General features: G+C 40.3%; 1 protein-coding gene across 2 annotated transcripts in view; it reads right to left on the bottom strand.

Annotated features, from left to right (window-relative positions):
- Window positions 1-2231: 2231 nt before the first annotated feature.
- ANKRD31 (ankyrin repeat domain 31) overlaps window positions 2232-18722 on the bottom strand; it is a 216026-nt gene continuing 199535 nt past the window's right edge. For both annotated transcript variants that reach the window (XM_053596250.1, XM_053596252.1), the window contains 2 exons: window positions 11476-11541; window positions 2232-2397 (listed from right to left, as the gene is read on the bottom strand). In XM_053596250.1, the coding sequence (XP_053452225.1) occupies window positions 2252-2397; window positions 11476-11541 (212 nt within the window). In that variant the 3' untranslated portion in view covers window positions 2232-2251. The remainder of the gene's footprint in view (window positions 2398-11475; window positions 11542-18722) is intronic.

Here is an 18722-nt window from a genome sequence, read left to right as displayed (position 1 = left end):
GTGGTGGGACCTCAATAATGAAGGAGGACTGGGTCTTAGCAACCGCTCTTCCATGGGTGAGGAGACTTTTTTTTTTTTTTTGCAGTTTGGCCAGGGCCGTGTTTGAACACGCCACCCTCAGTATATGGGACCGGCGCCCTACTCCCTGAGCCACAGGCACTGCCCATGAACTTTTGAACCCAGTTCATTGATGGACTGGTTGTCTGCTATGGAGCTCCCATTTGGGGGAAGGGAGTCTCCCTTCCTCTGGCACCTGGACTTGTACCTGTTGTTTTTCTTCCACTTTCTTGTTTCTGCCCCTTGATTCAGCTTGGGTGATGTGTACTTCACGCAGTCCTTTCAGTGCAGAGATCCTCACATTTGGCTTCCATCCACTTCAGTCCAGTATCTCTCCCTTTGGGCATGAGCCCCTGGCGAAGGTATAGCCATCTTCCCACAATTCTAAAGTCATTTTGTTCTTGACTATCAGCTTCACCCATTATTTTCATGTTGAGGGAACTGTGGTGAAACTGGCATCTGCACCTTCTCTCTTGTTAGCAGCTGGATGATAAGCCCTTGGAGACAGATTTACCATAGGTGTTTCTGATCCTGAGGCCTGACACTCACACCCTTTTGTTGAGTGTCAATATTTGCATATTAAGAATTGGAAAAAAATTTGGTAACTAGGATCTATTGAGAACTTGAATTGATCAACATAAAAAGAGCCAACAATCCCATCTATCACTGGGCAAGAGAGATGAATAGAACCTTCTTTAAAGAAGAAAAATGGCTAACAAACACATGAAAAAATGCTCATTGTCCCTGATCATCAGAGAAATGCAAATCAAAACTACCATGAGATATCACCTAACCCTGTAAAAATGGCCCATATCACAAAGTCTCGAAGCTGCAGATGCTGGTATGGATATGGAGAGAAGGGAACACTTTTACACTGCTGGTGGGACTGTAAACTAATACAACCTCTTTGGAAGGAAGTATGGAGAATCCTCAAAGAACTCAAATTAGACCTCCCATTTGATCCTATAATCCCATTACTAGGCATCTACCCAGGAGAAAAAAAATCCTTTTATCATAGGACATTTGCACTAGACTGTTTATCGCAGCTCAATTTACAATTGCCAAAATGTATAAACAGCCTAAATGTCCAGCAACCCAGGAATAGATTAACAAGTGGTGGTATATATATACATACCATGGAATATTATTCAGTCATTAAAAAAAGATGGGAACTTTACATCTTTTGTATTAACCTGGGTGGAGTTGTAACACATTGTTCTTAGTAAAGCATCACAAGAATGGAGAAGCAAGAATCCAATGTACTCTATTCTTATATTTAGGCAGTAGATGAGCTAATCACAAGGGGGGGAGGTTAGGAGAATGAGTAAATGGGGAGAGGGGAGGAGGGAGGAGAATGGTAGGTCATGGCATATGGCACACCTCTTGGGGGCAGGATACAATTATAAGAGGGACTTTAACAATGCAATCAGTGCAACCTAATTCCTTGTACCCTCAATGAATCCCAAACAAAACAAAAAAATTTAAAGAAAATTTAAGCAAAATAAAATTTATACCCCCCCAAAACCCTTCACAACAATGTAGCAAAAAACAAAGGTGGTATATATTCCAAATGAACACTTAATCATTTTTTTGATCTAAGATTTTATAGTTACAATTGTATGTACACTAAATTTTATAAAACTTAAGATAAGCCTCATTCATAATTTTACATTTTGGTTTTGAGATAAACTTCTAAGTAAATGGGGGAAAGAGTAGGGGCTTTAAGTTATTATTTTAAGTGGATTCACTTAACCTGGGCCTTCCAGGACCAATTATCCACAGATCACTCTTATCTGTATCCTTCCTTCCCTTAAGGAACACTGTATAACAAAAACCATTGTTCCTTAAGGGAAGGAAGAATAAAAAAAAATATATATAAACACTTGTGTGTGTGTGTGTTGATTCAAATGTTAGGTAGAGGTGTTGATTCAAATGTTGGTTTTAAGTTTACGTTAGTAAAAGAAAAGCCACAGAGTCAATATTGTCTAATTAAAACATGCCTTTATTTCAATAGCAAACTATTAATTTTACAATAATAGTTGAAGAGCTATATTTTTCCTTATAACAGTAAACACACATCTTAAGTAGTAATCCATAAAGTGTATGTTAAATAGGCTTACCAGACCACACAAAACACTACATAAAAATATAAACATTTGTTGATAATTTATTAAATTATTAAGAAAACAATACTTTAGAATGTTAGTTCCTCACATTCCACATAGAATTTCCAATGCTGGTCCATTATATGGCATGGGAGAAATTCTTGATCGCTGATTAACAGTATTTCATTTATTTGTAGATAATGTGGGATGCTCTGCATTGACTCTCTGGAAGTTCCTATTTAAAGAAGTATCAACAAATTAAAAACTGCATTTTAAAATGTAAGAGTTAAATTTAGTTATTACAAATCCTATAATCCAGTAAAGTCTATGAGAGAGCACACATAAGAGGTTTTCTGACCAAGAACTTCTTCACAAATTCCATTTTCTGCACCTGAGACAAAGCTATAAACCAGCACTGGCTGATTTTGGGGGACAGAAGCCTGTTTTTAATCTAAAATACCAGGAAGAAAAGGATGATGGAAACTTTTGAAGATAGTTGTATAAGGTCTTCTGTCCCTCAATTTCCAATCAATAGAGAATAAAACAATTATGAAGATGAAATGAGATTTTTCCTTTTTTATTATTAAATCATAGCTGTGTACATTAATGCAATCATGGGGTACCATACATTGGTTTTATAGACCATTTGACATATTTTCATCACACTGGTTAACATAGCCTTCCTGGCATTTTCTTAGTTATTATGTTAAGACATTTATATTCTACATTTATACGTGAAATGCTTAGTATACTGTCTGGCCATATAACAGATAATAAATATTAGCTGCTATCATTTTTATTATTATTTATTACTAAAATGAGTCTTAGGCTAGCAGATGGATGATCAGTTTTCTAATCCTGATTCTGCCATAAACTTCGTGTGTGATCTCATGTAAGTTGTATGACTTCTCTAGGCTTCCTATGTGAGGTGAGAAAGCTGAAGATCAAGGAAGGTTCCTGTTCGCTCTGCCAATCTAAGGAGTCAGTGACTCTAAAACTCATTTCTTCAAGCTCCCTGATGGTCTCAGAGAAACTTTTTTTCTCAAAGACTGGCTACATATCATCCACCTGACAGCACTAATAAGAGTGTGACCTCCATCAGGCAGTTTTAGTTAGACATACTATATGGTCCAGACTATATGGTCCAAGAGCTTGTATATAATTCTACACAATACAAACATTTTATATAATCATACATCTGCAGGACATCTGCTGTTTTTGATGCTCAGTACCCATTTATCCTTCCTGTGGCAACCCACTATAATTTGCCTCAGTATGACCATCCTTTCCCCCATATTTAGCCCATGTGCTTTTGGCAGAGTTGTTCTCAAGTCCTGATTGATTTAGATCTAGGCCAATCAGTGAATAAGCAGTGACTCAGACATGAGAACACAAGCCATTCAGAGGTAAGGGAGTTGCAATGAGATCCCTGTTGGGTCTTTTGAGGAAAAGTCACATAATGTACATATTTCTTCTTCTCGAGACTTAAACCTGGAAGCATGTAGTCCTCGGATGATGAGAGGAAAGGCTATTAGAATGGATCCAAAATGAAAATACAGCTGGGAAATGGAAAGCAAGAGAAACTGGGTTCTTCATCATGCTCTTTGAATCTTGGGTAAAACTGAAGACTGTTCCTGGTCTTTCATGTACATGTGTCAATAAAATTCATTTTGGAGGGTTTTAAGCCAATCTGAGTTGGGTTTTAAATTGTTACTTACAATCCAAAAAATTTTAACTTTTTTACGCCTGATCCATATGTAAACATAATAGTTCCTTTATTAGTAACTTTGTTTTAAAGACTCCTGTAACAAAGTATTCTACAAAATTAGGAACTTTCTTTTCTCAGGAAAACCCTATAGAAATAAAGCTTTAAATGTTAATTTAAGTTCATTTCATCAAAATTAGCTTAATGATTTAAATACTATCATTTCTACTAGTCATTCTCTCGAGATATTGCCCCCATTTTGATTATGATTTGACCAACTTAGTGTATCTGTACCTAGTTTCATTTATTTGTAATTCATACTTTATTCGTCAATTTTTACTATTAAGACATGTACAAAAACTTCTATAGGATTGATACTCAGAAGCAGATGTACTGGGTTGAAGGGTTTGTAAACATTTTATTTATTTATTTATTTATTTTGCAGTTTTTGGCTGGGGCTGGGTTTGACCTGCCACCTCCAGCATATGGGGCCGGCGCCCTACTCCTTTGAGCCACAAGAGCCACCCAAACATTTTAAATTTTAAAAGTTTCTGCCACAGTGCCTTCCCAAACGTATCCTTTTATATTGTCACCAATAGTATATGACAGTACCTCTAAGAGTACCAGTTCTTTTCCTACATCCTTGATAACACTGAATATTATCAGCTTTTTAAGTTTTGCTATTCTGATACCAAAGAAAATTTCTCTATTCATTTTATTTATTTATTCAGAGAATGGTCTTGTTCTGTTGCCCAGGATGGAGTGCAGTCGGGTGATCATAGCTCACTGCAACCTCAAACTCCAGGCCTCAAATGACACCCCTGATTCAGTCTCCCAAGTAGCTGGGACTACAGGTATATACCACCACGCTCGGCTTTTAATTTTTAAAAATTTTTTTTTTTTAGAGACATGGCAGGTCTTGAACTCCTGTCCTCAAGCAATCCTACTGCCTTAACTTCCCAAAGTACTCAAATTACAAGTGTGAGGTTAGCGTCTGTGGCTCAAGGAGTAGGGTGCCTGCCCCATATACCGGAGGTGGTAGGTTCACACCCAGCCCCAGCCAAAGACTGCAAAAAAAAAAAAAAAAAAAAAAAAATTATAGGTGTGAGCCACTATTCCTGACCTCTTTATTATTATTATTATTTTGGAATCTTTACAAGGTAATTGGTTAGATTAAAAATAATTTTTGCCAGGACACAGTGGCGTATACCTGAAATCCTAGCACTTTGAGAGGCCCAGGCAGAAGGATTGCTTGAGCTTGAGAGTTTGAGACCCGTCTGAGCAAGAGTGATATCCCCATCTCTTCTAAAAATAGAAAAAAATAGCTAGGCATTGTGTCAAGCATCTATACTCCTAGCTACCTGGGAGGCTGAGGCAGGACGATCCCTTGAGCCTAGGAGTTTAAGATTGCTGTAAACTAGGCCAATACCATTGGCACTCTAGCCTGGGGCAATCAAAAAAAATTTTTTTTGAGACAGAGTCTTATTATGTCACCCTTGGTAGAGTGCCATGGCTTCACAGCTCACAGCAACCTCAAACTCCTGGGCTTAAGTGATTCTCTTGCTTCAGCCTCCTGAATAGCTGGGACTATAGGAGTCCGGCTATTTTATGATTGCAGTTGTCATTGTTATTTAGCAGGCCCTCGTTGGGCATGAACCTGCCAACTTTGGTGTATGTGGCCGGCACCCTACTCACTGAACTATAAGTGCTGAGCCTGCATTCTCCTATCCGTAAATATATTATGTACTTTATGAATTAGGTTAAAGGAGTGTTAATCATGATACCTGAATGAAAAAATATTACGACTGAAATAAAAAGAATCAAGAGTTGTAAATAAATGCTGAAATAAACACCCTCAGCACTGCTATTAGGTACCCATCTTCCCTGGGTGTTTAAGATTTTAAAAGTTCTCAACCACATAAAACAGAAGCACCTGTGAATGTTTATGCTCGTTACATATACTTTTAGAGAGAAATGAAACACAGCAACAACATTAGAATGAAGAAAACTCTGTCTTTAAAGTCGTCTTTATTTACAACAGATTGTAAATATCCTAGGGGCTGTTTCACCAAAAACAAAAAAGAGCCTATTTTCCTAGAAAAACATGTTCTATTTTCAAATGCACAAATAATATTAGATCTTCATTATATGGCTGAATGTAGGGACCTGCCCAAATAGAACTGAGGGCTGGGACAGAGAAAGGCACACACAAGACCCACCCAGGAAACAATGAGTGCACCAATCCCCATCCCCCATGCCTTAACCCATGGGCTGCCTTCTTTTTCAAAATCAGCCCCCGGGCACCTGAGTGAATAAAGGCCACATTGCCCACATAGAATCTGGAATCTGATTCCTTTCGTTCATGTCTTAGAATAACCTTTCATTTTGGTGCCAAAACCCGGGACAGGAAGAAGCCCCCTTGGGGGGCTGATATTACAGCTCATGGGACCCACTTCTAACTAGATGGACTCTTGTTCCCACAGACAGGAAGGGAAACAAGAGGACTCCTCTGACCCCTGCCTGGAATTCATCCATTTATTAGTGAGGTGAGCATTTGTCTATAGCCCCTTTCTGAGCCTTTCAACTTCTTTTCCCTTTTTTTACTCTGGGCCAAAAACTCCGGTAGTCCATGCCTCCTAAATCTGGCACTGGTCATGAATTAACACCAGGGAGTCAGACTCACCCAACCAGTGCCTCGTGCATAGGGAAGCCCTGACATTGGCCTGGACCACTCTTTTCAGGCTGGTTAAAGGTCCTTCAGGGATGCCTGGTAACCTCCCCAGCCCTAGCCTTGGCCACCTCCTTTCTCCTCCTCCTTGTAAATTCTCTTTTCATCCTCCCTTTAACTTCATTTATTTTCCACTCCAGTTTCTGATATGGGGACTGCTCAGTCACAGAGTCTCCCTTCTTCACCTTCAGGCTGCCTCTTAACTCACCTCAAGCCTCTACACCTTTATCCTGACCTTAACCTAAACACCTCATCTTTTTCTGTAATACTGCTAGATAATGGCTCAGAATGGCCTGAAAATGGAACCTTTGACCTTTCAGTCCTCACTCACTAACCTTGACAATTACTGTCAGAGATTGGACAAAACATTCCTTGTGTTTGTCTTGTGAACCTTCTCAAATTTTCCTTGCACTGGCCAAATGAGTCCTCTCTGAGCCTCCTGATTTCTTCATTGTCTTCCTTGGACCCAACAGACAACCCTCCTTCGTCTGTTCCTCTGCAACCTACCCCCCCACCCCCACCCGCCCAGTCTCCTCCTTACAGAATACCACTCCATCCCCCCTCTCTCCATCCTCCCCACCTGCTTCTGCCACACATGGGTGAAAAAGAAAAGGGAAGGAGCATCAGTTTGGTAATTCCAATTGGGGTCATCCAAGAGGATGGCTCTAGCACCCCCTTCAGACTATCTACCATAGGAAATTATTTTCCCATTCTCCAGGAAACCAGGGATGAACTTAGGGAAAAAATAATAAACCAGCTCCTACCCCAACCTACCCTTTCTCTCAGCAGAGAAATTCAGAGACCAACTGGCAAGACAATAAGTTTTCCTCAAATCTCCCTTGCCCCTAGCAGTAGCATGGATCCTGCTGATATTTCTCCCACCACCGCACTAGGCTCTTGCATCCTCTTCCTACTTCTTTTTCTTCTAGCTACCCCTCCTGTCAATCTTGGCCCTTCGCCCCTCCCCATCAACACTGACTGAAAGTTGCAAGTTATCTTGCTACCTTAACCTCATATTATCTGCGAATACCTTACCAACCCCTTCCCAAATCAACTATGCCTGATTCTTACCTCAGACCCCTTTTCTCACTAGCTACACTTACATGCCATCATACTGTTATGATGTTACCAAAGCCTCTGAATGTTCTTATGGAGGAAAAAGGTACTGGACTGGTGAAATAACAGGTGCTGGATGCACTGGCAGTGGAATAAGGACTACTGTCTGCTGGACACACCTCACACTTGTAGGATTATCAGATGGAGGAGGAGTTCAGGACATAGCACACCAGCAAGAAACAAGACAAATCATTAAAAAAACCCTCTTCTAGTATAACCCCTCCACCCTATAAAGGATTAGACCTCAATGTCATGTAACACCTACAACAACATTCCCTCATTCCCAGGCTTTTAAATACTTCCTTTTCAGCTGCCCTGAACAATTCCTCCTCTCTTCCTCAGGATGCTAAATGTGCCTTTCTTTATACCAACATCTTTTCAATCCCATACCTGTACCTGACAAATATAACTCTTCCATTCCAGCAGAATATAACACAGATCTGTTGAGTCCCATAACTACAGACTTTCCACCCCCAGCCTCCCCCAATTTAACCTGCTTCAATCTCAATAGTTCAGGAGACTGTAGGGTTTATAAAACCTGATCTCTGTTTCCTCAACTCAACTTTTCCCTTATCTGATTCCTTCTGTACCTTCCGGGAATATTTTTCCTCTGTGGCCACTCCCCCTATCGGTGCCCGCACGCTAACCACTCTGGTCTTTGCACCCGAGTTTTCCTCACCACCGAAGTCTCTTTGGTAAATGACTCCTCTTTAACTCAGGCCCTAAAGCATCCCCCTACTTCCACACACAAAAGAGGCATCTTCTTCCCTGTACTCTTCCGAATAGGCATAGTGGCTGGACTTGGCACGAGCACTTCAGGCTTTATAGTACATCAACCCACTTTTACCACCAACTCTCCCTAGAACTTAACCAAGATATGGAAAGGGTAGCATACTCTATAGTCACCCTACAATCCCAAATTAATTCTTTAGCTGCAATAGTCCTCCAAAATTGCTGAGCCTTAGATTTATTTACAGCAGAAAAAGGAGGCACATGCATGTAAGAATGTTGGCCTTGGTTATTTCCTACTTTAGGGCCATTAATTTTGATTTTTCTCATTCTCAGTTTCTTTTTCTTTCTTTTTTTGTTTTTTTTTCGAGACAGAGTTTCACTACGTCACCCTCAGTAGAGTGCTGTGGTGTCACAGCTCACAGCAACCTCAAACTCTTGGGCTTAAGCGTCACACAGAGTGACATATTGGACACAAGGAATAATGGGGGGGAAGGGATTAAAAATTATCTATTGGGTGCAGTGTACACTATTTGGGTAATGGGTCACCTGAAGCCCAGACCACCATTATATAACATATCCATGTAACAAAACTCCACTTATACCCCTAAAATTTATTGAAATAAAAAAATTAGAACAATGGAAAAATTTTAATTTTTTAAAAGTTCCTTTCTTTCTTGGAGAAATGAGAAAACATCAAAAATAAAGAAATTTAAAATAAAAAAATGAAATAAATGATGGCTTGAAAGACCTCAGGTAATACTTGATACTTTTTTTTTACTTTGACAAAGACATTTTGCTTAATATGTTTTGAATATCTTGGTCATATGGTAACAGGGAACATAAATATTAATATAAAAAATTGGCTTTCCAGGTAAAATGTGAGATGTGATCTATCTTAAAAATTTTTTAAATGTTTGAGATGATGGATATACTAATTATCTTGATCTTGAAGGAGCTAAGGAAATTTTGGCCCCAAATATGACTCCGTGGTATAAAGAATATTTTGAATTAAAGGCCATTCATGATCAGAAAGCTCTGGAAGAGGCCTTCCCTCTATCTGCATAAAACCCAACTAACCTGACTGGGAATAAAAAGGGGCTGCTGACTTCCTTTTCTTCCCCTGAATGCTAACAGACCTGGCCCCAAATCATTTAAAACACAATACCTGTCTTTCAGGTTAATTTATAAGTCAATCTTTTCCCCCTCTATTTATTCATCCTCCCTAGCAACCACTGGGGCACCTATCCTCTCCACGTTCTCCCCTCTCTCTTCTAAAAGGCATCGATAAAGGTCTCTGACTATCACTGAGACTTTGGGTAATCATCCTTGTGGTTCCCCCCATGCGCATATTAATCTGCTGTGATTGTGAGTTGATATTTCAGTGAACCAACCAAGGGAAAAACCAACCATTAGTTTGCAATGATCTCTGCAAACTAATCACTATACATTGTACATATCAAAACATAACTGCGTGCCCCACAAAGATGTATAATTATTTGTCAATTAAAAAATTATTATCCCCTCTGAATAAATAACTTTGTGAAAAATAAGTAAATATGTCCATATCAAATGATCACAAATTACATGGAAGTTTGGTAAATTTTTTTTTTTCTCTTCTGATTTAGATTGAAGTGTCAGGGAGAATTCCCTCAATAACACAGAAGATGAATTCTATTTAAGAGGGCAAAAAAGGTGAGAGGCTTAGGAAGAAGTTATAAAATTTCAAAGGGAAAATGCACCATAGACTTTCACATACCCTCAAATGTGTTAAAATAATATGTTTTAACACTCTGCAGTCCATTACTACATTGACTTGAGTAGCCGATTTAGTTTTTGTGTAGAATTCAGAAGAAAGCTCTTTCATTGTCTCTAATTCACTGAAGAAAGCCTTAAGATGGCAAGATTAAAATTTTTATCATTTATTTTCATTACTCAAGATTTTCCTGATAGCATGAATCTAAAATAATGTGTAATAATGAGGCTCCTACTATTTGTTCTATGGAATGCTGACAGATATCATCTAATTTAGTTTAGGAAATATTAACAAAGCTAAAAAGATTTCTTTATGATTTCTCATAAAGAGGGAGAGTTATAGAGAAGGCTCTTTTTAAAATTTCTGGCTGATAAAATTTAATGGACCATCACTCTTATATTTAATGATTAGAAACAGAAATTCAAAGGAGATAATATTAACTAAACAAAATCCTATTTACCATTTGTTGGATTCTTCACTACAAATTCTATTATTGCCTATAAGTTCTAGGCATGTCCGTCTATTAAGACAATCAAGCCAAGTAAATCCACTTGTAAAACAGCACTCCTTTGGATCAGACTCATAGTTTCCCATTTAGTCATTCATTCATCATTTATTAACTGAACAGTATTCACTGATGTTTACTGAAAAGCTATGGTGTGACAAGCAATGAGGAATATAGGAAGAAGCAGAGCCCATCAAAGTGTTTCTGAATTCAGTAAGTTTCTTACTCTATCAGGAAATATAAATGAGGTGACCAGCAATCACTTATAGAGTGATATGCATAAGATTTGACCTATTTTGATCTATCTGCACAATATGTACAATCGAAACTTTTTTTTTTTTGGCAGTTTTGGCAGGGGCTGGGTTTGAACCTGCTACCTCCAGTATATGGTGATGGCACCCTATCCCTCTGAGCCACAGGCACCTCCCTAAACATTTCTTTTTTTTTCTTCCTTTTTTGACAGTCTCATGCTATTGCCCCAGGCTAGAGTGTTGTGGTGTCAGCCTAGCTTATAGCAACCTTAAACTCGATTCAAGTAATCCTCCTATCTCAGCCTCTCAAGTAGCCGGAACTATAGGTGCCCACCACAACACCCGGCTAATTTTTGTATTTTTAGTAGAGATGGGGTCTCACTCCAACTCAGACTGGTCTCAAATTCCTGAGCTCAAGTAATTCTCCTGGCTCAGACTCCCAAAGTGTTAGGATTACAGGTGTGAACCACTCTACCCTACCTGTTTCTTATATAAGCAAATGAAATTGAATTTTTTTTGTTACCTTGTCCAAATTCCATTTTCTCAGACACCAATTTTCTTTGTTCTTGTACTGGATCATCAGGTACTTCTGAAAGTGAAAGGGAATGTTGGTAAAAAATTTGCTGAAATTGGGACTGCCCTGGGCAAACCAGGATGTATGGTTATCCTAGCTATGGGTGACCTTTACTCGCCCAAAATACTATTCTGAAGAGTGTGATCATCAAAAACATCAGACAGCCAGGCACGGTGGCTCACACCTGTAATCCCAGCACTCTGAGAGGTCGAGACAGGTGCATTGCCTGAGTTTAGGAGTCTGAGATCAGCCTAAGAAAGAGTGAGACCTTGTTTCTAAAAGTAGCTGAGCATTGTGGCAGGCACCAGTAGTCCCAGCTACTTGGGAGGCTGAGGCAAGAGAATCACTTGAGCCCAAGAGTTTGAGGTTGCTGTGAGCTGGGATGCCACAACACTCTACTGAGGGTGACAAAGTGAGACTCTGGTCTCAAAAAAAAAAGCATACAATAACAGATTATATTTGTAATCCCAGGTAGGCTGGTGAGACCCACATGGACTTATTTTTTTTAGACTATCTTGTCTCTCAGCGTCAGAGTCATGGTTTCCATGACCATACATGTATGTTTATATCCAGAAGAGGGACAGACTCTCTTGAATGGTTGTTTTGTGATAGGAATAAAGAGTTTTACATTTTCTGACTTGTCAAGTCTTTGGGTTTCTGTCAAGTACCGTTAAAATAGCTATCAAAGAATCTTATCGAAGCTGAGTATGGTAGTTCAGACCTATAATCACAGTAGATTTGGGAGGTTGAGGTGGGAGGATCTCTTGAGGCTATCCTGGGCAATACAGTGAGAACCTGTCTCTAAAAAACTTTTAAAAATTAGCCAATTAGCCAGGTGTGAGTTAAGTGAGCTATGACAACATCACTGTACTCTAGCCTGACACTTTTTCTTTTATTAAAAAAAAAATCCTAATCAAACAAAATTCTAACAGTAGCCTATGGGATAATAGTGGGGATTTGCCTATAGATTCCCAGGCCCCATAATAACAAGACAGGCTTTATATTATAACAATTATAACAATTCAGAACCCATTTCTAATTTCATGCACACTTGATGGGAATTGTGTGCCCTGTGAAGAAGATGCCTGATTACCTGATTGAGTTTGGAAATGACTGCCTAAAACAAGAAAATTTGAGGAGGTGATAACCTTTATGATCTAAGAACCTACATACAGTTCTTCTTTGACTCTTCAGGTTAAAAACTAGTAGACAGGGTTTGCTTGATTTTCCTTTAACTATGCTGGGGTAGAGGAAGAGAAAGTGCTGAATATTAAGGGTTGTCAAATTATCATCTGTATAAGAAATCAAATACTAGACATTAAAAATCTATAGTAAGCTGGCTGAGTGTCACTTCTAAAAATTTCAGTTATTGGGCCTTATCTCATGATTCAATTAGGTACATTTTTAACCAGGTTAGGAACCAAAGACCAGGAATTAATACAAGAAATCCTTCCAGTTACTTAAGCCCTTTATAATTACTGTTGTTACCTGGTCTGTTTTTCGAAAGTGATGAAAAAGCACTTTTGAGGCTGTCTTCAGAAAACTGGCGAGAATGTACCCTATTATGAAGCAAGTTGTTGAGAAAGAAAGAGTTCCTAAGAGGTTAGGGGGTGGATTAAGTGTTAAAGTTAGGAAAGTAACATAGTTTGAATTACTGTGGCTTGTTGTAAGAAAAGGAATAATCCCAAGGAACCCCTGAGTAGGGACTTGGTGATAGAAATCCTGTTTGGTTCTTGTCCTTGGTAATCATACTATCATCATTTTCTCTTCTATATTATTGTCAAATGATTTGAGAAAGTGACCCTAGGAAACAGAGGCCACTGTAGCAGAGGAGTGTAACATAACATTAATTATGTCCATTTTTCAGAAATATGTGCTGTCCTTTCCCAAATTATTTCAAAATCTGCTGCTCACTGGTTAAACTACATCCTCTTCAGTTTTTCAGGCTATAGTTTGTTCCATCTGACAAAAGATATTAGTTTACTCTAATAAGCTAAGATTTATTTGAGTATCTATTCCTAGAAAAATATGTAAAACTAACCGAGTCAAGTCTTTGGGTAGGAGCAAAAATACCACTTTTTTCCTTTAAAACAAACTACTTAAAGTAAAGCCAGCACATGGGCCCATAGATACAGAGACAGACGGAGACACATAGACATACAGGCAACAGCCACGACAACAGCAATATCAGAACAACTGCAATAAAAATAGTGATAATTGTAAAATAATTGAAAGAAAGGAAAAAAAAGAGAAAAAAGTGGTGTTAGAAGGAATGATTCATAGAAAAGAATTGAGGGATGGTGTCATTTCTTATATTCTCTTAGAATCAACTGTGGTTGAAAAGAGGGCTGTAAAACAAAACCAAACAAAACCCAGAAAATAATAACTGTTGGTAGAGATGTAGAGAAGGTGGAACCCTGACACACTGCTGGTAGGAACATAAATGGTTTAGCTGCTATAGAAAACAGTTTGGCAGAGGCGGAGCATGATGGCGGACAGGACGGACATGTAGCCCACCTCTCCCAAGCCACCAGGTGAGAGGAAAGGCCGTCTGGACCTTCCCTATGTGTGGATTATTGGAGTGGACAGACAGCTGGAGACGCCCAGCGAACTGGCGGTTTGCTATATATGAGGGGTAATTTAAAATCACAGACTCTGTTGTAGAGATTCTTCCCTGCTCGGCCGGCCGTGCAGGCCAGCAGGCCCCTCCCCTACGGAGGTCAGCAGCTTGTAAATGCTGACAAAATCCAATTGATAAATAATTAATCCTGAACTGAGGGAGGCTTCCCAAAGGAGAGCCACTTGAAACCACGGGGAGCTGGGCAAACTGTTGGACAATTGAAGGGAAGGGATCCTGCCTGGGAAACAGACATTTTGAACTACCCAAAAGGGTGGGCACCTTTCCCCCAGGCATTGGAGGGGGCTGGTGGTTCAGGCTGTGCGGCGAACTGGCGGGCGCCCATCCAAAAGGGAAACTCTGATCCATAAAACTCAGAATAAGTCCCCCGAGCGCTCCAACCACAGGAACCGGCTTGAAGCCTAGGACCCGGCTTTGGCTTCTGGAGCCACGAAGCTACTGAAGCTGCGGACCAGCTTTGGCTGCTGAAACCGCGGGAACCAGCGACAGGAGATAGAGCTGGGAGCCCGCCAATGAAAGCGCTAACTCAGCACCACTCCCCTTATGGCCGATTGCAGTCACCAGTTTGCAGGGGAACCTGGGAACAGAGTGGAGGGACTTAGGAAGCGTGGACACCTGCACTGAGTGGGAAAGTCGGTCGCAAGTGCTGTCTGGAAAAGAACAGCCGAGGTTGCACAATTCTTAGGTGACAATCTTTTACGGAAACTCCAAAATGGCGATCAGCCATGGAAGGTGGTTACCATGGTAACGGTATAAACTGTAAATCAGGTATAAGTCTGGGAACCACTCACAGCGCCACCTGGTGTTCAGAAAGTATATCGCAGTATGAATATATTCCTATGAAAGTTGATCCCTACAGCAGACATATAGATATTTATAGGTATATTTCTACACACAAGAATATTTTTATAGTTGGTGACTTTTTTTTGTTTTGTTTTTGGTTTTCGTGTTTTTTTTTGGTTTGTTTTGTTTTTGTCTGTTTTTTTCCTCACCATTTTCTTAGAGGAGATTTCAATAATTTTTTATTATTACTTTTTATATAGATATATCTTTTATTTCTATGTCTTCTAATTTTAATTTCTTCTTTCTTCTCATTTAACATTCCTTCTAACACCACTTTTTTCTCTCTTTTTTCCTTTCTTTCAATTATTTTACGATTATCACTATTTTTATTGCAGTTGTTCTGATATTGCTGTTGTCGTGGCTGTTGCCTGTATGTCTATGTGTCTCCGTCTGTCTCTGTATCTATGGGCCCATGTGCCTGGTAACCTTTGTATCTGTTTATTTGTTCATTTGGTCTCAATGAACTTGGTGTTACGACCTGCAACTCTGAGCTCCTAACACTCCCCTCCACTCTCACTCCGTGATGTGGAGACCTGCCCCCCCAAGGGTCCAGATTCTTGGGTGAACTCTCGAGAGGTGTAGACAGGACCTGGACTGCAGCTGGCCAGTGCTGATTCTGTAGCAAAGGAGCGAGAAGACGACGGTCGGCTGAGAGGGAATTACACTGGAGCTGTGGTGCCCTGAGGTACAGAGCAACAGCTGTCTTCATCAATAACAAGGCCCACCCCAAGATAACCCATAGCCTCTCCTCCTGTCTTCCTGGGCAACCAGATGAGGCCGAGCATCTTCTCAGATGGCAACCACCATGGAACAGACCCGGGACTGAAACACAGGCCCCGTGAGTAAAGGGTTTTCCTGAGATGGTACCGACCTGGGTGGAACACGGGGACTAGAAAACACACCCGCAGAGCCGGGAAATTCCCAGGGTGGGGCTGATCCAGAGGACCTCTCTACTGAGCCTAAGACGCACCTGGCCCTTAAGGGGTCACCAGCCTATAGACAAAGGAGGCCAAGAGGCTACAGCCAACAACTGATTGTGCTGCGAATACAAACCCACAGGACTAAAGACAGGGCCTGAGGCACAGGGTCTGGGAACTCAAATCAGCCTCTCCTCTGCAGAGGAATCTGGCAAGGTCAGAAGCAAACTCCCACAGGGTTGTTCCCTTCACCCAGTAACATAAACTAAGGGTGGGGCTGAAACTGAGTGAACACCTCCAGCCTCCATCAAGTACCCGAGGTTGACAGGCCACACCACCCCCTGCTGGATAAAGACAGAGAATAGCGGCCTAGTCGAGCAGACACAGACTACCCTGTGACTTAGGCAGGTGCAAACCCCTGGAGTATCTGCTTACTGCAGACAACTGACTGGGTCATAGCCCTGTGGGGCTAGCAGCGACTGGGTGTGACAGAGCTGCAAGGTGGGGAAGGAGGCATCAATCTTCCCAGACTGATCTATTTACTGGTGGCTCTTCCTGACTCCACGCAGCACTGGAGCAAGCCATTTTAGAGCAGTCACCAGACTCCTGTGATCCAGTTCCCAGGGACCTCTTGAACTCTCCCACCCGAGGCAGCTGCTGACTGAGACAATTGACTTGGACCTTTTGAACTGAGTCACTCACCTGGGGACTATCCAGGTGGTGCCCTGGGTGTGTGGTTGTAGGAAGGTTTGATTTTCCTTTTCCATTTGTTGCCTGTGGTGGGTGGGGTGACTTAATTGCTGGTATTTCTCCACAGCTGAGACTTCAACCCAGAGTAACTGTTTCACTAGGGTCACATAGAAACAAGCTGAAAACTAGACAGAACCACTTAGCCCCTCTACACCAAACAGAGCCCCAGTTTCTCAGGCCACAGCACTGTACGGGTCCTCAACAAAACACCAGAGGAAAATCAAAGGGTGTAAAACAATCATGGGGCGGAATCAGCAGAAAAACTCTGGTAACATGAATAACCAGAATAGATCAACCCCCCCCAAAGGAAAGATATGGCAGATGTAATTGAAGATCCCATTCACAAACAACTGGCTGAGATGTCAGAAATCGAATTCAGAATTTGGATGGCAAACAAGATTAACAAAATGGAATGAGGAATTCATGGAGAAATTCAAAAGCTGTCTCAAGAATTTAACGAATTTAAAGACAAAACCACCAAAGACTTAGACACACTGAAACAAGAATTTGCAGCCCTCAAAGATAAGAAAAATACAGTAGAATCCCTTAGCAACAGAATGGACCAAGCAGAAGAAAGAATTTCCAACATCGAAGATAAAGCCTTTGAACGCTCCCAAACTCTCAAAGAGGAAGAGAAATGGAGAGCAAAAATGGATCACTCACTCAGAGAGCTCTGGGATAACTCGAAGAAGGCAAATATCCGTCTCATAGGAATTCCTGAAACAGATGAAGTGGCCTCACTGGGAGCAGAGGCCCTTCTGCATGAAATTATGAAAGAGAATTTTCCAGACATACCTAGAGAACCTGAAATTCAGATAGCAGATAGCTTCAGAACCCCAGCATAACTCAACCCCAATAAGACATCCCCCAGGCATATCATAATTAACTTCACTAAAGTTAATATGAAGGAGAAAATTCTCAAAGTGGCCAGGCGAAAGAAATCTATTACCTTCAAAGGGAAGAACATTAGAATGACTGCAGATCTCTCTGCTGAAACTTTTCAAGCCAGAAGAGGGTGGTCATCAACGTTTAATCTCCTCAAGCAAAATAACTTTCAACCCCGGATCTTGTACCCAGCTAAACTGAGTTTCATTTATGATGGAGAAATTAAATACTTTAATGACATACATATGCTAAAGAAATTTGCCATAACCAAACCAGCTCTTCAGGATATTCTCAGACCTATCCTCCATAATAACCAACCCAATCCTCTACTACAAAAGTAAACTCACTCAGAAACTTCTGATCAAACTCCAACTTCCACAATGGCAAAAGGATTAAAAATGCCCACTGGACTTTCGAAAAACTCAATACCCCAAATTTCACCAAACTTATCAATACTCTCCATTAATGTGAATGGCTTAAACTGCCCTCTAAAGAGACATAGGTTAGCTGACTGGATACAAAAACTCAGGCCAGACATTTGTTGCATACAAGAGTCACATCTTAACTTAAAAGACAAATACAGACTCAGGGTGAAAGGATGGTCATCCATATTTCAGGCAAATGGTAACCAGAAAAAAGCAGGAGTTGCAATTTTATTTGCGGATACAATAGGCTTTAAACCAACAAAAGTAAGGAAGGATAAAAATGGTCACTTCATATTTGTTAAGGGTAAGACTCAATATGATGAGATTTCAATTATTAATATCTATGCACCCAACCAGAATGCACCTCAATTTATAAGAGAAACTCTAACAGACATGAGCAACTTGATTTCCTCCAACTCTATAATAGTCGGAGATTTTAACACTCCTTTGGCAGTGATGGATTGATCCTCCAACAAAAAGCTGAGTAAAGAAATTCTAGATTTAAATCTAACCATCCAGCATTTAGATTTAGCAGACATCTACAGAACATTTCATCCCAACAAAACTGAATACACATACTTCTCATCAGCCCACGGAACTTACTCCAGAATTGATCACATCTTAGGTCACAAGTCTAACCTCAGTAAATTTAAAGGAACAGAAATTATTCCATGCATCTTCTCGGACCATCATGGAATAAAACTTGAGATGAGTAACAACAGGAATCTGCATACAAAA

This window comes from Nycticebus coucang, chromosome 1 (genome assembly GCF_027406575.1).
Source record: "Nycticebus coucang isolate mNycCou1 chromosome 1, mNycCou1.pri, whole genome shotgun sequence".
In the NCBI taxonomy this organism is placed as follows: Eukaryota; Metazoa; Chordata; class Mammalia; order Primates; family Lorisidae; genus Nycticebus; species Nycticebus coucang.
This window is presented reverse-complemented; position numbering and strand designations above follow the sequence as displayed.